This window comes from Thunnus albacares, chromosome 17 (assembly GCF_914725855.1).
Source record: "Thunnus albacares chromosome 17, fThuAlb1.1, whole genome shotgun sequence".
Taxonomy (NCBI): Eukaryota; Metazoa; Chordata; class Actinopteri; order Scombriformes; family Scombridae; genus Thunnus; species Thunnus albacares.
Window position 1 is genome coordinate 5389231 of NC_058122.1, and position 23617 is coordinate 5412847.

Genomic DNA, 23617 nt, shown 5'->3' on the forward strand with positions numbered 1-23617 from the left:
GTGAACATGAAAATAAAAGAACATCTGAAATACAAGATGTGTGCATGAACAGTCAAGAGGAATAGTACACAGCAGACACTTACAATGTATGAATTTGAGTGCCTGCATGTTTCTTAAATGCTACAGGTTAAAGGACAGTGAAAAAATAAAGTACAGGCCAGCAGGATTGTTTTTGACCAATAAATTGTCCAGTTTTTGTGAACAATGAGGGTTTCAGTCAGTTTCAAGTTTGAAGTGCAGATCCCTGGAGGAAGATGGAGGTGGATGAGTTTGAAAGGAGCGGCGGGAAGAAATCAGGGAGGAAAAAGAAAAAAAGAGAAGAAATTCCAAGTTACAGTGATGATAGTGAGAACAAAAGAGAAATCCACTTGGTTGGAATAAAATTAACTGGTAGCAAGGACAGATTTGGAGTTCTGTTGGACAAACATGGATTAAGGACAAACTTGGCAATGTCGACTTAGTTGAGGTTAAAAAAAGAGGATTGATCATTGTTGGATGTGTGTCACAGAAACAATTGAAGAACGCATTGAAAATATCTGAGTTAGATGATTACCAAGTGTCATGTTTCTCATTTCATTGAAGAGCCCCAGTAAAGGACGTTGCTGATGGAGTACCATATGTGATTGATGCAAATAGATTTAAAGAATGTAACAGGGTTGTGGACAATCATAGAATAATCAGGATGAGAGATGGAGAAAGATGTGAAACTGTTATGTTATAATGCATTTTGAATCAGAAATCCTACCTGACAAAGTGATCTTATATCTTTTGTTATGACATTCGGTACAGATGTTGTTGGAAATTTGGACACAGCTCGCTTGTGTGTAGACATCATTTAGGGATATGTGGTAAATGTGAAGATGATATTGATCATTGTAAATATAATTATTTAGATTACATAGGAGAATTGAGTCTTACTTTAAATCCAATAGAAGAAGAAGAAGAAGAAGAAGAAGAAGAAGAAGAAGAAGAAGAAGAAGAAGAATAGGAGGAGGAGGAGTTTGGGGCGCTTTTATTTTGAAGGGTTTGGAGCGGATGTATTGTTGTTGCGTAGGAGACTGGCGTGCGCATGCCGTTTCTCTGAACTTACCGGTGCGAGTGGGAGAGGTAAACAAACATCTATATACGTGTTTTTGAGGGGATGAACATAGTAGACGCATAGTAGACACAACAGGGAGGTAATTTATTTGATATAGAAGCCAGTCGGCTGGAATATGAACTTCTAGGAAGCTAAAGCTAAGCTAGCAGCTCTAACGTAACTGTTTGACGGGAAACAACGAACGCCTCATGAGACATGTAACCAAATAGTAGGCGACATTTTTTATTTGCCGCCAGTATCAGTGAGCATTAATGGGAAAGCAAGAGTGTATAATGCCTGTTTGTGTATCCCAAACATCCATCTATGTATACAATTTGGGGCCAATATCTCGGTCCCCATAGGTGTCTGGGTTCTGTGATAGAAGTGTACTAAGGCACAAGGTCTTACCCACCTGTTTAGGCTGTTATAATTAATGGAGTCCTCTTAAGCTCAGTGAAAAGTAACTTCGTTTAGGTCATGTGCATGTTTTCGCGCATGCGTGTTGAAAAGAAACTCCATCCTGTGCTGATAAAATGAATAAAAATGTAAAAAACGATAGGAGATTCTTGTCAACTTTGTCACGTGTATTGTCAGTCCCTACTAAGATAATGTTAGCGAGTCCATTAAAAGTTTGTTGTTGTTATTTTTGTCGTGACATACAGTTGCTTGCACACAGAAAAAGTCTTAGGTTTTGTCCTGCTTTACAAACTGGAGGTGAGGTATATAATGTTTGAAAGAAGTGGATATTTTGGACTGTTTTAGGATCTAATGAAATAGGGCATTGAGTTGCATTATGGGGAACTCAATGCCTCATAAATGTAGGATTCGGTGTTTTTAGTGCTTGACCCACAGCGACTAAAATTTAGGGTATCTCTGCCTCTGCTGCTTTGAGTTTGAGTATTCTTTTTTGGTAAGTCCCTTAACTTAATGACAGTGGAATACCAAATCACCGGATTACTTCTTTAATGGACTCTTCGATGGAAGCTGGTTTCTTTCCATGTGTCATCAGCAAATATTAAGTTAAATTAATTCTTGCCATGCTGCGCCCTTCAAAGGATCCAGCCCCTGAATTTGGAGGTGGTTCATATTCCAGATTTGAGAGGCTTTCAGGTTTTTACTTAGAAAAGTTATCCTGATAACTCAAACAGCTGTGTATTGAGGGGCTATATTGGAATAAGAGTAGGAACCTTGGAGAAAAGAAGAATGTGACTGACATGCTTAGAGATTGGAAAAGGGTAATTGCAGTATGACCCTGTCACATTACAAGGAGTGATTTGATTCAGTGTCATAATCAAAAATAAGACATTAATTGTTCAATTTCTTATTCGATTATAGGATTCATTGGCGGATTTCTGCCCATAGCCATGACGACAGACTCCTCACTGCTCAACTCCGAGTTGGAGTTACAGCAGCAAGAGGAGCTCTATCAACAGCTGCTGTTACAGGTAATTTTGCTTTAATCTTAATTAGGTTAAAGTGAGACTGTGTAACTTTTACTAACAGTGATCACTGTGATCACAAATTACATTTACAGGATGGTAAAACAGTAAAACATAGTGTAACTGTTGCAAAAGTAGAATATACTAATAAAGTTAGCAAATCATAATGATTAATGTCAGTGAATATCCTTCGAGAAGTCTGATAACATTAGCCACCATACGCTTCCAGTCATACCAGACCAAGTACGACTGTAATGGTAAAACCCTTGAGTGTATTAAATTGAACAAGATCTCTGTTTCATTCTCTTTGGCGGCACCTATTACGATAAGCGGTAATTGCAGGTGTTTTGGACCTCACTCAACCTCGCTCCCAGAGATCCCAACAGTGTTGCTTGTGTGACGTCACCAAGCAGAGCCTGTGAAAAGGACAGTACGCTGCTTCACACACATGTGTTGAATCCGCCTACCCTCTCTGGCGGATCAACCACTGGGTGATGGAATTTTTTTTTGTTGTTATGATGTCAGAAGCTGAACATGTTCTGGCCATCATAAGGACACTACCACCACCATATTTCACTGTAGGCACCATGCATTTTTTTTTGAAATCCTCACCTTTGCGACGCCATACAGTTTTGAAGCCATTAGTTCCAAAAACAGTGATCTTAGTCTCATCACTCCAGAGTATAGAGTCCCAGTAGTCTTCATCTTTTTCAGCATGGGCCCTGGCAAATTCCAGGTGTACTTTTTTCTGCTTGGGCTTTAGGAGAGGCTTCCTTCGTGGACGATACCCATGCAAAAAGCCAAAGATTCCTTTTTTTCTGAGGCAGTCGTACATTCCGTTCCATTCGTCCCACCTCCCCTGCAACTGTCTAGAGAGGAACTTGTGTTTTTGTTTTTTCATTTTCATGTGGATTAAAAAACAAAATCCACTTCCTCTTTTTTCCTTTTTTTTCTCATTCCCCTAACCCGTTTTCTTATCAAATCGACAGTTGGAATAGAAATGAAACCATTCGTTTTTCACTTGTCTGTCTAAAAAATATTTTTGTTTATCCTATCCTGTCAAACAAGTTGGACACAGCTTTGCACAGACGGTACATTGACCCCTGCCGGTCCTCCCACCAGCTAAAAACAACAACGAATTTGGTCTGTGCAAACAGTAATGATGTCCATGTTTATTTGCATATAGAGTGGGGAAGTGAGATTCGATCACAAGTGGTCACTCAAGACGTATGTGGAGACGCATGTTAATACCAGGTGTAAACAGACCTACTTAGAGCTTTCAACTTGTGATCAGATCACCCAAGACGCATGTTAATGCCAGGTGTAAACAGGGCCTTAAAGTTTAAGATTTTTGTGTTTTGCTATCCACTAAATATTAGATTTATTGATCATGAACGAGGCAATTGGTCAATTCATTAAATACTAACAGGTTTGGATGTTTGAAATGTCCAGAAAATAAAAAGGTAATACTGTGCCATGAAAAATAACCCCATGCAGCTTAACACTTTCAAACACAGATTGCCCTTGTTTGTCTTGTCAGCACTGGTACATTGTGCATTGGTGTGCATTTCTATTCTTTTGAGTTTTTCTTTGCTTCTTCCCTTTCCTTTTTATTTTTTTCAATATGTCATGCTTTTCAAAGTTTCAGGTACTTTGGAAGCAGAGGAACTAATCTCAGGAACTACTCTCAGAACTTTTGATGTAGTTGAATATGTGTAAAACTTCCCAATGTGTCTGCAAACCATTAATGAACTGAAATAAACTGCTGGTTATCTATGTAGACGATGGGAAACCTGCAGACTGAAAATCCAGACTCCAAAGTAATCCGACCACAACCTGGTAAGTACCTGTTCAATGCTAGCGTTATCAAATCACACAAACATACTCGTATGTGTCACAGTGTTTATGGACACAATTTATGGTGTATTTTTTCTTTTTCTCCTTTCTCTCCCAGGCATGTGTGTGAAAACTCTCTCAGAGCAAGGCATGCAGAAGGTGTTTGTGAACATCTGTCAGTCCAACTCAGTCCCACCTCCCCCGCAACTGTCTAGAGAGGAACTTGTGGAGCTGCTCCAGTCAGAGGATCCGAGCAGCTACAGAGTGCCTATGAGCCTGGGCGAGCCACACACAGAAGTAGACAACAGTACGTACAAAAAGGTCTCCACTTGAATTTGAGTAGGTTTACATCAGTATAAAAGAACTTTGTCGGAGATATAGCCCTTTTAACACATAGCCCAAAGTTTAGGGGTTCAAATGTAGTTGGACTCTTGGCTAGGCCTTAATGCTCAATTCCGAATTTTTGGCAGATCTGATCTTTTTGTGCTGATGGTTCACATTCATGTTTGTAAGTGACGTGTATCCGGCTCCAGTGTCCTAAACTGCCACACATGCGCAGATTTAACTGAAATGTGGGCCGCATGTGTACAAGAATGATAACAATGAGGCTTAAAAAAGCGAAAATCTATCAGCAAGATATCAAAGGTAGTTGGTTCATGTTTCCCTCTGAACGATCTAGAGAAGACTTCATGACCATAATTTTAGAGAGGGTTCACCACAAGATGCAAACCCCTGGTAAGCCTCAAAAACAGGAAGGCCAAGTTCCATGGACTGATGAAACAAAAATCAACCTCCTATCAAAATGATGGAAAGAAGAAAGTGTGGAGAAGAAAAGGAGCAGCTCATGACCTAAAGCATAGCCTCTCATCTTTCAAATATGGTGGCGCTTCTGTTGTGGCTCAGGCGTGTATGGCTGCCAGTGGAACTGGCACACTGGCAATTATGATTTCACTGTTGACGGAAACAACAGGATGAATGCAGAGGTATACAGGAGCATTCTGTGTACTTACATTCAGACAAATGCATCAAAACTTATTGGAGCACATTTTACCATTTAGCAGGACAACCTTCCTAAACATACAGCCAAAGCAACCAAAGAGCTTTTCAGGGTGAAGAGGTGGAATATCCTCAACTGGCCCAGTCAGTCAATCAATCCATCTGAGCTGCACTTCACCTGCTGAAGACCAGACTAAAGGCAGAGACAAAGCGTGTGCTGGTGTCTGTGGCTCCAAGGCTCCAGGCAGTCGTTGACTGCAAGGGATTTTCAATAAAATATTGAGCACTTGGAGCCAAAGGGGCGTAAGTACATTACAACAGATTTTACTGGAGAGCCAAAACAAATTTTGATGAAACTTGAATCAGCTGCCTTTGCCACAATTGTAAATCACAATAATTTTAATTTAAAATGATCAATAACACTTCAGTCAACACTGAAAAAAGATAAGAACAAATATCTTCATCTTGAAGTAATGCTCTGCAACTTTCATTAAGGCTTTTAAAATTCTAGGCTACAAGGAACGCACACATCAACTGATACTGATTTTTCTGTTAAAAACTTTTAAAAACCTCTATAAACACATAAACTAATCTCATTGTCAGTATAACTGCATGTACATCAACCTTTTTTAATACATTTTCGGAGTGCCCTTATCATTTATTGATGTGTCCTGGGACTCCGGTGTTCTTACTCATTTGACACATTCAAAGAGCTATAAAACTCCTCATAACACTGTGGGATACTGTGGCTGCTCGTTGTGCCACCTGCATCTTTCTAAACGATTGGTCAGAGAGCTCATACTTGAAGTAAACTGTCTTGAGGTCCTCTTTTACATAGCGAAACCTCTTGATCTTCAAGTGAGCTTACGCCCTTTTGGCACTGACCAGAACTCCACTTTTACTGTTCCCCCTTACAGTTTTCTTCTAATTACAATCTATGAGTCATCATTTCAGTTGTGTCCTTTTGGCACTGAAAAGATCTCACTGAGAACTTTCATTTGATATTCGCTCCACATGGACCCTTTTGGCTCTAAGCCCTAGATATTAAATATGGTGATTTTGTTTGACCTCATGTGTATCTGTCCAATTTTGAACTTTTTAACGTCTAAACTTGTGACGTAATAAAATATCCATATCTCCCACACAGTACTTTCTGTTCACACCCACACAAAAGAAAACAAACTATTATCCAAATACTTCCAGATGTCTCAGATGATGTAATGATGAATCAGAATTGCCATTAAAAAAACTGAAAAAAGGAAGGAGTTTTGCATGGGAATGCATACTTTATGTTAATAATTAAACTTTCATTACCAGCAACTTCCACACTGGTTTAGTCAGTAACAAAATTGAATAAACAGCCATGTACTGTAAGGCATGTGAAAGCCTTGTAGTAACGTCACGCTTCTTTGTTTAGGCCTGTAGGTTCAGTTTGATTGAGTAATCATGGCATTGAACTCCTGGTGCAGGCTTAGACTGCTCTTGGCTATAGAGTCATGTAAAGACATATTCCCATATATCAGCAAAAGTAATCTTTTAAGTGGACACTCCCAGAGGGCCCTTTTTACTAAGGTACTTAGTAATCTGTTTGCATTTTTTAGTCATGTCTTTTCAGGGTTTTGGGTTGATCTCAATTCCCAGTCCTGAGATCAGGACTGTGCAAATATTGGAAATGGTATTTTGTGTGAGCAAATGGAATCTACAGTATTTGACACACAAAGAGGAAAGGCTAAAATAATCACATTTAGACCTCTTCTGCAAGGCTTTGGCTGCATTACACCTGAGGCAATTACCTGGATTATACTAACTGTTGTTCATTTATTGCATTCATTTATTGTTATTTATTGAATTCACACACTATTTATTTACTATTTTCTTTTTTACAGTAAAGTCAAAGTTTCAGGCTGCAGTAAATGCTGTGTCACAGGTTGTTTTTGTACTTGCACTGTTTTGTTGTTCTCTGATGCATGTGTTCTGCATAAAAAAATATTAGAAAATATATTTAGTGGTAGTTCTTTTAATATTTCTTGAGCAGCACAGTGTAATTTATAGTGAAGTAAAATAAATAGTAATGTCATAGTTTAGTTTAGTTGAATTGTACTAGTAACCATGAGTTTATCCTCAAGTGCTATGGCATGAATTACATTTTGGACTTTACCCTCTAACTCTGTAAACAGCAATTTCTCCTTTATTTCCACTCTTCACACTCCACTCCTTTTTCTTATCTTCTTCTCATTTCTTTGTAACTGCAGAATTTTAATCCCATCACCTCATTTTTCTTGCAGTGATAAATATCTCTCCCTCTGTCTCTCTCCCTCTGCCTCAGGCTCTAATGGTTGCACAGCTTATGACGTGGTCATCAATCAAGACTTCTTCCAGATGTGCCAGGTGTGTTTAGGAAGAAGTATACATGTTATACTTGCATGGGATAATGTCTGTTAAATGTGGAGGTGTATATTTAACTGTATATCTGTATAACATTCGGGTTAGTTAATACTGTGTAATTATACATTTGATACAAAATGTATCAAATCTACCTCAGTCATTGAAGACTTTTAAAGCCAGAATAATATTTATCATCTAAAGAAAAGAAACCAATTGCTTATTAACTAATGCATCACTGCAAGTCCACAAAGAATCAGTAGTTTTGTAGGTGTGTTAGGCAGCTGAGCCATTTATTAGTTATGTATTGAAGAAATTAAAAAAAAAAACTGCAAACAAATAAAAAACATGTGAATTGGAAGGGTAATTCAAAAAGCAATTTCATATTGTCAGTTTTATTGATAATTAATAATTTTAGACTGTCAGGGTTCTGTTTAACATTTCAGTGCAGGGGTAAATTATAGAAAAGTATAGTAATTAATATTTAAAGAATAGGCTAATAATTCACATTTTTTGACATTAAAAAGTACAAATAGCCTTTAATTATATCATTTATCTAGTTTTAATGAATTTTCTTACTTATGTCATAGAATTTTTCATTTTTGAAAGAGCAGGCTGAATTTTAAAAAGAAATATTAAATTTAGAAAAATGAAATCAGTTGTCTGTTTTACATTTGCTGAGGGAACTGAGAAACATTGTACAGTGTTATGTTGTGTTTTTTGTTGTTGTTGTTTTTTTGTTGTTGTTTTTTTAACCTAACAATGAAATGTGTATTTATGTCTATGTCTTGTAGAAGGATCCCTTGTTCCAGCAGTTTGTTATTCTGGTGTCTCTGGAGGGTTTAGAAAATAAATACAACCTGGAGCTAAGTAGAGGTGTGTGTGTGTGTGTGTGTGTGTGTGTGTGTGTGTGTGTGTGTGTGTGTGTGTGTGTGTGTGTGTGTGTGTGTGTGTGTGTGTGTGTGTGTGTGTGTGTGTGTGAGAAATCTCTCCTTCATGTTGGTAGCAGTTGTTGAGTTTCTCTTTTGGCTTTCTGCAGACTGGAAGGTGCTGAAGAACAGAAAGTTCTTGGGTTCTGTTAGCGAGCAGAACATTCGGACGAAGAGCAGGCCTGTGATTCAAGAGCTGCAGCCCCAGTACGTTCCTCAGACTCTTTCTGTCTAAATGCATTGATTAGCGGAAAACCAAGTCAAAAAATCAAGTCATCCGGAGACCCCACAAAGTCAGTCAGACAACACAAAAAAGATCAAATATAACATGCATACTAACATCTTTGAGTACACTCAATTTTGTAACACAATACACTATTAACGGTCCACTTCTTCAAATATGAAAACGATTCAGACAGTGGTAACTGTCTTTGCTGAGCTTTAATCTATCAGACACAACTGGCACAACACAGTAGCTCGTAAAATGATTTTTTATTGGCCACAGATGATAAAAATGACTGCTGCTGCCAAGACAATCCTTCTCCACCCCACCTGTGATCTTTGCACTTTAGCTTATACCTTGCAGGGCTCCAGTGCAGATCTAAAAAGGCTAAAACAATATAGAGACTGAGCAGGACAGTAGTAGAAGAAGTGATAAAATTCATTACTTAAGCTGAATTAGTAAAACCTCAATGTTAAAAGTCTCTATTACAAGTTTAGCAAATAATAATAATGCAAAATGAACTGAAACATGGACATTTCTCTATTTTTTTGACTACAAGAAACATGTATAAAAACACAAAGACAGTGTTTCCAATCGGTTTACAATCCCACATTTGTTCTCAACACACTAATCTCCCACTCTGTCCCTTCTCCTTCAGGGAGAGCTCCTCTGCTACAGCCAAAAGGTAAATCCTTTGCAAAAACAACTTTTGTTACTCATTTTTCTTTGCTTCAACTTTCTCCTTGTTTGTCTTTTCGTCACGTGATGTAACGTCATCCTCCCACACTCCTGTTTCCTTCCTGCTCCCATATCTCATTATGACTATCTCCCCTTTCACATTCCTTTCAGACCAGAGTTCACTTTGCTTGTGGAGACTCCTGCTGGTGTCCCTGAGTACCTCATTGCAGAAATAAAGCTCCCTGGAGTGGTGAGACATACAATACACACATATACTCACCAGACACTTTATTAGGTACACATTGCTAGTATCGGGTTGGATACCCTTTTGCCTTCAGAAATGTCTTAATTCTTCATGGCATAGATTCAACAAGGTGCTGGAAACATTCCTCAGAGATTTTGGTCCATATTGACATGATAGCACCATCAGTTGCTGCATATTTGTCAGCTGCACATCCATGATGCAGATCTCCCGTCTACCACTTCCTAAAGATGCTTGATTGGATTGAGATCTGGTGACTGTGGAGGCCATTTGAGTACAGTGAAGTCATTATCATGTTCAAGAAACCAGTTTGTGATGATTTGAGTTTTGTGACATGGCATGTTATCCTGTTGGAAGTAGCCATTAGTAGAAGGACATGGTCAGTAACAATACTCAGGTAGGCTGTGGCATTTAAACAATGCTCTGTGGGTACTAACAGGCCCAAAGTGTTCCAAGAAAATATCCCCCACACCATTGGACCACCAGCTTGAACCGTTCATACAAGGCAGGATGGATCCATGCTTTCATGTTGTTTTCATCAAATTCTGACCCTAACATCTGAATGTCGCAGCAGAAATCAACACTCATCAGACCAGGCTACGTTTTTCCAATCTGCTGTTGTTCAATTTTGGTGAGCCTTTGCCAATTGTAGCCTCAGTTTCCTGTTCTTAGCTGATAGGATTAGCGCCTGGTGTGGTCCTCTGCTGCTATAGCCCATCTACTTCAAGGTTTGACATATTGTGTGTTCAGAGATGCTCTTTTGCATACCTCAGATGTAACAAGCAGTTATTTGAGTTACTGTTGCCTTTCAGTGAGTTCAAACTAGTCTGGCTGTTCTCTTCTGACTTCGGCCATCAACAAGGCATTTTCGCCCAGGGAACAACTGCTCATTGCATATTTTCTCTCTTTCTGACCATTCTCTCTAAACCCTAGAGATGGTTGTGTGTGAAAATCCCAGTAGATCAGCAGTTTCTGAAATACTCAGCCTATCTGCCACCAACAACCATGCCACATTCAAAGTCACTTAAATCAACTTTCTTCCCCATTCTGATGCTTGGTTTGAACTTCAGCAGATCGTCTTGACCATGTCTACATGCCTAAATGCATTGAGTGGCTGCCACGTGATTGGCTAATTAGATATTTAATTTAATTAGTGTTAATGAGCAGTTGAACAGGTGTACCTAATGAAGTGGCCGGTGAATGTACATCAACACTGACACCTACTCACAAGTCCCATGAGGGAAATGTGACTTGCATGAAACTAATTATAAAACACTGCCAATGATTTAGTAATTATTGCTGGGGAAAAAAAAAACTATGGTTTAATGGTTTATAGACTATTTGATGCACAGAGGCATGCTCTTGTGTAATAAGTAAGCTAGAACTCCATCAGTGTAATATTTTATCATTATAGTGCTCCTTCTGAGTCTAGGGCCTTTTTATTCTTGTCAGGGTGGAAAAACTCCAGAAATAACATTTCAGTAGCCATGAAAACAGTTAATCTGTCCTCTGTAACCTAGGATGAAATGATAATGAAATGTCACACACATTTATACATTTTGTGGTAAAGAAATAAATTGACATTTTGGGAAATACAGTGAGAGTGAGATGAGAAGATACCACTCTCATGTCTGTACATTAAATATAAAGCTACTGTTAGCAGCCAGTTAGCTTAGCTTAGCACAAAGACTGGAAACAGAAACAGCTATCTCTGTCCAAAGGTAAAATAAAAAATCCACCTACCAGCATTTTATATTTTGTTTGTTTAATATTTAAAAATAAATAAATAAATAAAGTGTAAAAACAAGTTGTGGGCTGGCAGGTTTGTCCAGAGCCAAGCTAGCTGTTTCTGTGTTTCCAGTCATTGTGCAAAGCTAACGGGCTGCTGGCTACAGCTTCATATTTACCGCAAAACAAAAATGGTATTGATCTTATCATGTAACTCTTGGTATGAATGTAGTCAGAAAAAGTGCTTCATCATATGATGTGATATGTTATCTTGTCTCCTGGGAATGTGTCTCCTGTGCAGCCGTCGTCTCGCTCTCTGGTTCTGGACGTTGGAGAGGACCGACTGGTGCTGACAGCTCGGCCGTCGCTCTTCCATCTTGACATCTTTCACCCCTTCCTCATTGACCAGGAGAACAGTGTGGCACAGTACAACAACAGCACTCAGGTACAAAACACACATAGGGTCTGTTTACACCTGGTATTAACATGCGTCTTGAGTGACCACTTGTGATTGGATCTCACTCCCCTGCTCTATATGCAAATAAACACGTACATCATATCCATTTGCAAAGACCAAGTTAGTTGTTGTTTTTAACTGGCGGGAAGAGCGGGGGTCCGTGTACCCTCCGTCCAAAACTTCAATGCATTATGTGCCCCCTCACAAAAATCAAATGCTCGTCCTATTGATTTCCTGTAGTGCCACGCCTTAACTGAGCCACGCTACCAGTGGTTTCCCAAGCAACGACAGAAGTTGACTCACATGCCGGAACAGACTCCCAAACGCTATATCCATTCATTCGGGGGTGTTTTGAATACACCCCTGTTTTCACAGGTAATTTGTTAGTCTGCCCCTCCCGCCGCAGGAAATAATGGATTAATCCTGGAAAGCTATTGATGTAGCACTTTTCTCCTTATGAAAATAACACAGAGATTATTCAACCAATGAGAATTGGTTGCCTGAACTATTGATACAAGGCAGGATGGATCCATGCTTTCATGTTGTTTACGCCAAATTCTTACTCTACCATCTGAATGCTGCAGCAGAAATTGAGACTCATCAGACCAGGCAATGTTTTCTCTTTCAACTTGAACCCATCTGGCTATTCTCCTCTGACCCTTGCCATCAACAAGGCATTTTCGCTCAGAGAACTGCTCCTCACTGGATATTTTCTCTCTTTCTGACCATTCTCTCTAAACCCTAGAGATGGTTGTGCATGAAAATCCCAGTAGATCAGCAGTTTCTGAAATACTCAGACCAGCCCGTCTGGCATCAACAACCATTCAATGTTCAAAGTCACTTAAATCAACTTTCTTCCCCATTCTGATGCTTGGTTTGAACTTCAGCAGATCGTCTTGACCATGTCTACATGCCTAAATGCATTGAGTTGCTGCCACATGATTGGCTGGTTAGATATTTGTGTTTATGAGCAGTTGAACAGGTGTACCTAATAAAGTGGCCGGTGAGTGTATACATAAAGTATAAACTGCACACATACAGGAACAATCTGTGAGATTAATTGCTGACACTTAGGGTAAGACACACAATGACACTGTGACACAAATTCAGCCACAACAAGGATAGAACATAAACATAAGTTCACACACACTGTTGTTTGTAACACACTGTACAGAAGTAATACACTAACACAACATTCTGCACTAATTTACTAAACAAAAATTATGTCTCTTAACACATTGTACACTTTGTTTTCTTCTCTCTCGCCCTCAGATCCTTACTGTCACCATGCCTGTGGTGTCCTCATGAAACTACAAAAGAAATGTCCAGTTATTTCTTTTTTGTTGTAAAAAATGATGCTGTGATAATAAAAGTGTTTTTTTAATGAAGTCAAATCCCTCTGTGTTATTTGATTTAAGACTTAAATCCACATTAATTACAACCCCAGGTTAAAACAGCAGCTGGTTCTGAAGTGTGTTAAATGTTTTTCTTCATGCAAGAACAGTTGTCTGAGTGGTGATAATCCACTCTCAAACTACTGGATTTAAGGTCCCAAAATTTCCCAGCCCTGTTTCTGTTTGGCTTTGAAATGGTCAGGTAGCATTACATGACACGACTGCTCTGGGAAAGTGACTTTTTCTCACAGGTGTGGATGACACTTATAAGCAGTCAAAACCAAATATTTTCTACAAAAATGAAAAATCTTAAATTTTGTTTCAATGAATTTCACATTGTTCAAGTTAATGATTTTTAAGTAGTCAGCACCAAACATTTAAAACGCATAACTTAAACACCCCTTTGGAAAACAACAAAGTATAATAATGGTGATAAATTTGGCTACAAATAAAAATCCCTTGCCAGACTTGTTAATCTATGTTATGTTTATTTAATTAATTTCCAGTACTTAGAATGCAAAGCACCAGACATAGCCGAAACTATTGGTACCCTTCCACCTTTTTAAAAAAAAACTCTGTACTTTTTCTGTATTAAGTTGAAACTGACAGAAGTATATGGTATCCATCATTCTTTATTTCACATTGAATATAACTGAAACTTTGCTTTTGATTTAAAACTTAACATATTATTTAATACAATGAAACAAATAAAAATGTCATGGCCAAAAATATTGGTACCCTTGATTAAATTAAAAAACTTAATATTTTATAGCACCTCCTTTGAAAGCAAAAACTGCAGTCAAGCACTTTCTTTAACTCTGAATAAGGTCTCTACACTTCTCCACTGGTAGTTATAGCATAGCATAGCAGGCCACTTCAGAATGGTCCAACATTTTCTTCTCATCCACTCTTGAGTGCTTTTTGATGTATGTTTGGGGTCATTATCTCGCTGGAAGACCCATGACCTGCAACTAAGACACAGCTTTCTGACACTGGGCTGTACGTTTCGCTCCAAAATGCCTTGATAGTCTTCTGATTTCATTGTGCTGCACAGATTCAAGGCACCAAGTGCCTGAGGCAGCAAAGCAACCCCAAAACAAAACTGAGCCCCCTCCATGTTTCACGGTAGGCATGATGTTCTTTTCTTTGAAGGCTTAATTTTTTTCTTCTGTAAACATAGGGTTGGTGTGATTTACCAAAAAGCTCTAATTTCTCTGTCTATCTGTCCAAAGCACATTCTCCCAGAAGGACTGTGGCTTGTCAACGTGCATTTTGGCAAAGTCCAGTCTGGCTTTTTTGTGTCTTGCTCTTAAAAGTGGGGTCTTCCTGGGTCTTCTACCATGGAGCCCATTTTCATTCAAACAGCGATGGATGGTGGGACTTGAAACTATTGTACCTTGAACTTGAAGATCAGCTTAGATCTGTATTGAAGTTTTCCTTGGTTCTTTATTGACCATTCCAGGATTCCTCCTGTTCAATCTCAGGCTAATTTTCCTCTTGCAACCACGTCCAGAGATGTTGGCTACAGTTCCATGGGCCATAAACTTCTTAATAATATTGGCAACAGTGGTCACAGGAACATCAAGCTCTTTGAAGATGTATGTCTTGTAACCTTCATGTTGGCCATGCTTCGCTATTACCTTTTTTCTGATGTCTTCAGATCACTCTCTAGTTTTCCTTCTGTTTTCCATGTTCAATGTGATGCACACAGTGGCACAAAACAGCAGAATGAGTAATTTTCTTCTTTTAAACTTGCTGCATGAGTGACTATATTTTGTTCCACTGCAAACCAAACATAGACATGTATTGATAATAAAATATGTTTTAATTTCAATACTGTTCAGGGCAAATGGTGCATTATTTTAATAAAATGTAAGGGTACCAATAATTTCGGCCAATTTCGATCTGTAGATCGAATTAGCCTGATTCACCAGAGTTTTGCATTTCAGTAAAATGAGCCAGTCATTACGTTGACCTGCTATAGAACTGAATGTAGAGCTGCAACGATTAATGAATAGCCAACTATTTTGATAATTGATTGATCAGTAGGAGTTATTTTTTAAGAGGAAAATTTCCAAATTATCTGGTTCCAGCTTCTCAAATGCAAATATTTTCTGGTTTCTTTTGTCTTCTATGATAGTAAACTGAATATCTTTGGGTTGTGAACTGTTGATTGGGACAAAACAAGACCTTTGAGGATGTCACCTTGGGCTTTGGGAAACAGAGATTGATATTTTTCACCATTTTCTGACATTTTAGAGACCAAACAGCCTAATTTATTAATCAAGAAATTAATGGATCATGAAAATTATCGTTAGTTGCAGCCCTAACTGAAGGATTATTTGAGAACATTATTTTAGAAAAAAAAGAAACTGGCATGCATCTTTGCTTCATAGACATGAAGTAAAATCCTCCAACCAACAAAAGTGCTTTGAGGGTGGGAGTTCATTCTTGACCTTGGGAACAGTAATCCGACAAAATCATCTCAATTTAAGGTCCACTCACTAGCCTTTTCTAGTGCTTCCATCCAAATCTCATGGCCTTCATTAGCTTAATTTAGTTGAGGTCATGCGATAGTATGTTGACCATGAGTTATGATTATTTTTCCAAACATTGATAGTTTAATTCAGTAATAGCTGGATATAAGAAGAGGAACCTTTTTAAGTCTGTTATACAATCTCTTTAAGACTTTCACCTAGCACAGTGACCTCCACAACATGAGGTCAGACCCAATCAATATATATTGTAGCCCAAACTACAATCATTCTGTTAAGCTGAAGTATGGTTACTTTTGTGTGAGCTTTATGTACATGCGGCTCTTTGAACTGGAAACGTCTTTCATGGAAAAAGCGAATGAGTGAAGCAGTCATTCCTCTATTTCTGGATCTGCTCTGGTCATCCCTTTGTCTGTCTCCTCCCTCAATCATTGTTGCTGAGCATCCACATCTGTTCAGCCCGCCCTCTCTCACGCTACTCCCTTGGTACTGAGTGGAAAAGTTAAAGTCCATTCATTTCTTCCCATGGACTATGTAACAGTGTTCTATTTTGACCAAACAGTTGGTCATGAAACGTTTCTGGTTGTATCACAAGTAAAAAGTAATGAGCAATTCTGTTGAAAAAAACCTTGGGTCATTGAAAGTCAGAGGTTCAACCTATCACTAAGCTTAAACAGAATCTTGAAGATGGTTGAAAAAGTCATTAAAGGTATATTGCTTTTACAGAGAACTCTTTACAAGCAACTGTCTAACAGAGTGAAATGGACCTTTGGCCTGTGTCAAATGACTTTGCATGGCTGAAATATATTTTTAGCCATGCTAGGGCTCTATGGATGGGAAATGTCAATCAGTCCACTGAGATTCAGACTTTCCTTTAGTGTGACCATGATGTTGTTGTTTGTTGTTTTGAGTGAAGACTACTGGATTGATTTCCATTCAATTAAAATCATGTTCCTCACAGGATGAATTGTAATGACTTAGTTGATCCCTTAACTTTTTAGCGTCATCATCAGGTCAAAATGTTAAGTGGTTCAGTTTATGACCAAATACCTGTTAAACTAATGACTAACTAATTCCCACCAGTCTCAGCTGTACTTTGTGTTTAGGTTTTGGTATTTTTAATAAATGAAGCGTTAAATGGGGAAGCTTCAACAAACTGTTGAAGGCATTTTTAATAGCCCGGACTTACTTTATTTTTCCTTTGCAACCCCTTTCTGAGAGGTTTCCTAGTGTGGACTTTGATTAATTAAAGGAAAATAACCATTGTCTTTGAACAAACTGTCTCTCCTCCCCCCTCTCCAGTTCTTCCAGCTTTCTCTCCCTCCATCTGTCACACCCTCCCTCTTTCATTTTGTCATCCTCTCTCCACCTGCCCTGTGGCACCCCTCCATTTGTCCAGTGAGGTCATTCCTCTGTTCTCCCTAATCCTGAGGGGTGCTCATCTTTCTGCCTCCACTTAATCCGCCTATGGCCCCCAGCCCTGAACACACACACACACACACACACACACACACACACACACGTGACATGCAAATCTTCACATTTGCACACAGACTCACAGTTATTCTTGTAGTGTATATTCAAACACTCAGTTATTCTCACAGCGTGCATACACACATACTCATCCACACAGCACACACACATACAGAGTCCCTGTCGGTATAAAACTCTCCCTGTCTCTGTTCATTAGCCATTCTCTTGCCTGCCCCTGTCTCTTTGTCTCGTGTCTGGTGAGAACACACCTTCATACAGGTATGTCTATCTGTCTGTCATTTAATGTCCTTTCTAGATATTCTTCTCATAAGATGACAGCAGAACCAAACCAAAACGTTTTAGATGAATGAACAACTGGTTCAGACAGCCACTGGTTTCTGTTCATTTCACTCTGGTATCACCCATCATCATCATCATCATCATAATCATCATAATCCATCACAGTGGACACTAAGTTGCATGTATTGAGTTTTGAAAACTATTCTTGTTAGTGTACTCAATGATGCTCTGGCATAAGATTCACTGTCTGCTGTTTCTCAAGAGCAGACCAAAATCTTGTATTCCTGAGCATCCCTGAATGCACCACCGAGGAACTATTAATTTTACAGTCTTTGAGATATCTGCTTCTGAAACATCTGCTACTACACCAATGCAATGGAAGTGAATGGAATTCAATTTCAACAGTAATGTGTGTTGCCAAAAATAATGTCCCTGTTACCCTGTCAAATGTTATTTATTTGAACTTGGAGTAAAAACCACAGTGAAAAACACATTACTGTTGACTTTTCAAATCTAATTTTCCTTTCTTTCAACAACGCAAATTAAATTTCATTCACCTCCTTTGTATTCAAGCAGCAGCAGAAATCTGATGAGAGATGAACAGCACTGTGCAAAAGTTTTAGGCACCAAAAGGATGCTTTCAAAATAATGCCATAAATAGTTTTCATTTATAAATTAACTTAAATTAAAGTTAAGTTAACAGAAGAAACCTAAATTAAATCTACATTTGATGTGACCACGCTTTGGCTTTAAAACAGCAGCAGTTCTCCGCGGTATACCTGCACACAGTTTTTCAAGGTACTTGGCAGGTTGATTGTTCCTGTATCTTGGAGAAGTTACCACAGTTCTTCTGTGGATTTAGTCTCAGATACTTCTGTCCACCTGTTGCAGGACTCCTTGTTGTTGTTGCTGAAGATAGTTCTGTATGACTGGCTGTATGTTTGGGGTTGTTGTCATGCTGCAGAATAAATTTGTGACTGATGAGATGTCTCCCTGATGATACTGAAATATGATTAAGAATATAAACATCTAAAGTGCCTGAAACCTTTGCACATTACTGTATATCTCCAAAACCCCTGCAAATATAGCCAGCAATATTGCATCTTAATGAGTAGTTATCACAAAAGGTAAATGGTAGTATGTGTTTTTATTGTTGTTCTGTTATTTGAGTGAACTAATCCTTTAATATTTGTTATTTCATTGTGTGTTAAAAAAATCACCTTTTACAAATACTAAAAGGTATTTGTTGTGTATAATGGATGAGCTGAATGAATGGATATCTTCTCATCTTTAGGCACTTATAAAGGCATTCAGCAGATGGCCTTAATCATCTGAAGGTTTTGACATCACAGTACTGTTATCTAGTTAGCATTTCCTTCTTTAGAGTTAGCTATCAAAGGTCTCACAGCTTACAGTATTGGGAGTGTGTGTGTGTGTGTGTGTGTGTGTGTGTGTGTGTGTGTGTGTGTGTGTGTGTGTGTGTGTGTGTGTGTGTGTGTGTGTGTGTGTGTGTGTGTGTGTGTGCGCACGCGCGCGCGTGTGTGTGTGTGTGTGTGTGTGTGTGTGTGTGTGTGTGCGTGTGCGCGCGCGCATGCGCATGTGTGCATAGTCTACAACCCTTCACATTGTTCTTATGCCTCTATGGTCACTGCCAACCACATAAGCAAATACTAACAGGTGTCTGCATACAAAAATGTAATCTATGCAGTTGGTAATGCATGTGTCCGTGCGTGCGTGCGCGTGTGTGTGTGTGTGTGTGAATGTGTGTATGTGTTACAGTGGCTAGTTCATGTCAGTGTCAAGCTCCCTGGTTGTTGTCTGATTAGCACACCTTTAATAACAAGTTGGGACATTTCTAAAGGGATTTTTAATGTAAAGTAACATAGAGGCTAATATTTTCCCATGTTGTTTTTCTACGTGATAAAAAAACATCCCACAATGTAAACCCAAGTCTGACTCACAATTTTACTTCCTTGAAAATTTGTCAAATAAAGCAGCACGTTTACTGAGATGACAATCTGTCACACACAAGGACATTTATCATTTATTTTAAAACAAGCAAACAACACATTTTGCTATCTATACTTAGCAGGTTTGCCAAAGCAAAATGCATCGTTAGCTTGTTTTTAATAATGCCAGCATATCATAAAGAAATGTCCTACAACTTGGTTTTTAGTTTTGGTGTTTTATTGCAGCAAGATTTCTTTTCAGAGGAACTTATTTCCTCCTCTCCACCTTTGTAGAACCTATTAATAACCTCTCTTTAACAATACCTAGACACTGGTGCATACCCATTCTCTTTTACTCCACACACACACTCATTGCCCTTGACTAAAATTATCCCAGCTAAGGCATGTGCCTGTTGTCTGCTGGAACTTGACTCTTCTTCTAAATCCCCTGGTTCATTCATCCATACCTCCCTCTCTCCATTTAGCTCCAAACAGGCGGCTTCAGACTGTGATGCTCCATCCAGACAGAAATGTGCACCTCTCATTCATCCATTTGTCATTTCTCCCCCAGCCACCCACCCTCTCTCCATCCCTCAAGCCTTTAGTCATAGGTCTTACTTTTATGTACCTTTTTTTTTTTTTTTTTTTTTTTTTTTTAAAAAAGGCCTTTCCTCTCCATTTGAAATTACAGGCAGAGCCTTTGAGCAAGGCACTCATTCAGTCACTCCTTCTTTGGGAAATTTTCTTTCTTGCTAAGAGTTAGCTGATAGGAATGGTACCAATCTCAGAGTTGTATCAATCTTCTCATCTAACTTTCGGCACGAAATCAAGTAAGCATATTTTCCAAAATGTCAAACTATTCCTCAAAGTGTCTAACTGCCTGTTTTTGTTGATGCTTGATAATAAAAAGAAATTAAGAATGTGCAAAAGGTAGAAGAGTATAGAGATCAATAACAGCGCATGGGAGACACTTAATGATTTGCCATTGAAAGGACTGATGTTATTCCAATCTACTGGGCCTTGCATAGCAATGGGCACAACAACAGAGAGAAGGGAGAGGCAAAGCTTTCGATGACAGGAAATGCCTTTAGAAATTCAACCACACAGTGACAGGGCCACTATAAATTCTTCCTGATGACAGAAAGTTGGAGAGAGTGGAGAAGATGGGACATCATGACAGTGTGTAGAGGGATAATAATCAAAAGGAGATAGATAGATGTCAGTGTTATAGCAGCTATCACATAAATGACAAAACAACCCACAAAGCTTACAGAAACACAAAATGAAGTGTGTGTGTGTGAATTACCAAAAATATATATTTATACAAAAAGTACTAAATGAATAAAAATAAGTAGAATAAAAATAGAATTTTAAACTTTAAGGCAAGATATTGCTATAAATGTGCAAATTAGTGTAAAATGTCCATTGTACATTGCCACTCAGTGGAGGAGACTCCCTTCTCGGCACAGAGGGGAGTCATTGTAGAGCAGGAATGACCTCCTGTAACAGTCCTTACTGCAGCGGAGCTGGAGGAGCCTTCAACTGACACTCTGTTGTCAGATGTTAAATGAATTTTTAGTTTGTTTAAAATCAGATTTTTATAGAACCGGCCTCCCACAAGAAAGTTTTGTTTTTGGTGTTTGAGGTTTTAAAAAATATAGTGGTTCAGTGAACATGTCAAACAAACTGCGAAATCAGATGTTAAGCTGGTGGTGTTAAATTTCAATTTCAATAAACATATATAAACAACTTGTGATGAAATGTTTATTATTCTCATGAGAAGTTACAGACTCTCAACACTAATGTTGTCCACATGTACAATTCCTCTAATTTGTCAGAACCAGCAGGACAGAGGGATAAAGTGTGTGTGAGGACCAAAGGAGAGAGAGAGAGAGAGATGGATGGGGAAAACTAGAAAGTGACAGTAACTCTATCTCTCCCTCCTCTTTCTGCGTTTAACCCTTGTCACATTCTCACCTGTTGTCACTCCATCAATCTCCCCACGTCCCCTGCCAGGAAGGTGTCAGCACACACTCACCATGTCTGTACGTGGTTATATGTCAGAACAATGGCAGCTCTGAAGAACAATTTATAGCCCAAACCATCTCAGAGTGCATTGTCTCTTTGTGGTTGTGTGTGCGTGTTTCTATTTCCATTAATCACAGAAGAATAGAGACTGTGGCCACCTGTGATTTTAGTGATGGCTCACTCTCGTACTCATGGACAGCCAGCCCTTCAAGCCTGCATTAACATCACACTGGTCACTCAATACTTTAGAAACATCTGATATGGTCTAAAACATTTTACTCTAGGTAGCCAATATCTATAGGTAATGTATAATATTAGCTAACACATCTGTAATGTCGTAGTCAGTAAAATTATATCTTAAAAACAAATTTCCAAGACAATCCTCTTAAAAAGCAATGCATATGCACATATGTTTTTGCTATAAATCTTGATGTATGGTTTATTTTCTAATTTTGTAATGAAACATTTCTTAAATAAGAGATTAAGCTTTACAACCATACAACAAGACTAATGGCAAACAACCACACTTGTAGCTGTGACTTTGACCTTATAATGGTGCTATTTTAGTCAAGGGATCTCCAAAGATGTTACAATTTGTCCTGAGGGGAATATAATTGTGTATTTAATTTAATGGCAATTTATTCTACTATTGCCAAGAAATTTTACGAAAAACAAAAAATGTCAACCTCATGATGGCACAACAACTCAGTAGGATTCATCCTCTGGAGAAAATGAATGTTAATCCATCCAATAGTTGTTGAGCTGTTTCACTCTGGACCAAAGTGGTGGACCAACATTGCCATCCCTACAACATGGATAAACATGGAAATGTTTGACAAAGTATAATTCTTCTACTTACATTGAAGGTATTCTAATGAGCAAGAAATGAACAAGCAGGATCCAAAAACAAAACAAGAAGTGGGTCCCTGCAGGATGCCTTACTGGTAGTGGGAATTAGAAGAATTAAAATTTTGTCTTGAAGCCATCACTAGAAGATCCAGAAGTCCATGTTTTGCCTTTAAAATAAAAAAAAATCTTCTATGAATGAATTTTCATCTCATGTATTTCTTCACAGTATGTGTGTTTTAATATTTGTTTTGTGGGTGAAGAGAGACCATTGAGGTCTCCATGATCATAAAAAACATTATGAATAGCCCCAGTAATTTAAACCGGAAATCTAGTCATTAGATTTTAACATTCTGTACCTTGTCATGGACCAAAGTTGTTGGCCAAAAGAAATTTTTCACCAAAGTTGAACTGGCTTAAGACCAAAGTGTTGAAATGACTGACCAACATCACCATCTTGTCAGATACTCTGAGAGTAGGGCAAAAATAAAATGATCTCGTCAAAAAAAAAAAAAAAAACTCTTAGAAGGACTATTGAGGACCTCAAAACAGGGCTGCAACTAACATTAGTTTTCATTATTATTTAGTTGTTTTTTTAATGACACAACTAATAATTTAATGATGAAAAGTCAAAGGGAAAACTGAAAAACGCTCTGTTTGTCTGAGCAACAGAACAAAAAACCCAATGGTATTTTATTTACAATGATATGAAACTGTTCTGCTTCATTTGTGATTTTCTTCGATTTGATCACCATTTGTTTCTCTTTATTGCAGCCATGTCAGATGTAGAAGAGGAGTACGAGTGAGTAAAGCAGCATCCATTTGTGCTTATCATTGCTTTTTGTCTGTTCATCCCAGTGTAATTACATTAACTGTGATGTTAATTGATAAATATCATGTATCATGTGTTTCTGTTTCTTCTCTCTCCAGGAAGCAGACAGAGGAGGGTAATTTCAGCAGGATGCGTGCATATTTTTTAAACGCATTATCTGTCTCTCAGAAACACACATGAAGATTCATTGAAGAGTTAACTGTGAAATTAATTTATCTGCACTCTTTTTGCGTATGACTTATCATCGCTCTGTTTTTTCTCCCAGAGGAGGAGGAGGAGGAGGCCGAGCCTG

The 23617-nt window shown here is 38.4% G+C and overlaps 1 protein-coding gene and 1 long non-coding RNA gene across 3 annotated transcripts; both read left to right on the top strand.

Annotated features, from left to right (window-relative positions):
* The first annotated feature begins 992 nt into the window (after nt 1–992).
* pih1d1 (PIH1 domain containing 1) lies at nt 993–13396 on the top strand. 2 transcript variants are annotated; one of them, XM_044332128.1, is made up of 11 exons: nt 993–1107; nt 2414–2523; nt 4299–4356; nt 4472–4660; nt 7676–7737; nt 8526–8607; nt 8771–8867; nt 9542–9568; nt 9733–9811; nt 11853–11996; nt 13281–13396. In XM_044332128.1, the coding sequence occupies exons 2-11, from the start codon at nt 2443–2445 to the stop codon at nt 13314–13316; spliced, it is 855 nt and encodes a 284-aa protein (XP_044188063.1). In that variant the 5' UTR covers nt 993–1107; nt 2414–2442; the 3' UTR covers nt 13317–13396. The 2 variants fall into 2 exon arrangements, with proteins under 2 accessions (XP_044188063.1, XP_044188064.1); XM_044332129.1 differs by lacking the exon at nt 993–1107 and adding an exon at nt 2134–2313.
* A 4085-nt stretch (nt 13397–17481) lies between these two features.
* On the top strand, nt 17482–23611 carry LOC122967469. Its single transcript, XR_006398606.1, has 4 exons — nt 17482–17649; nt 23268–23295; nt 23424–23440; nt 23591–23611. It is a non-coding gene; the product is annotated as an uncharacterized LOC122967469 (long non-coding RNA).
* Nucleotides 23612–23617: the final 6 nt, after the last annotated feature.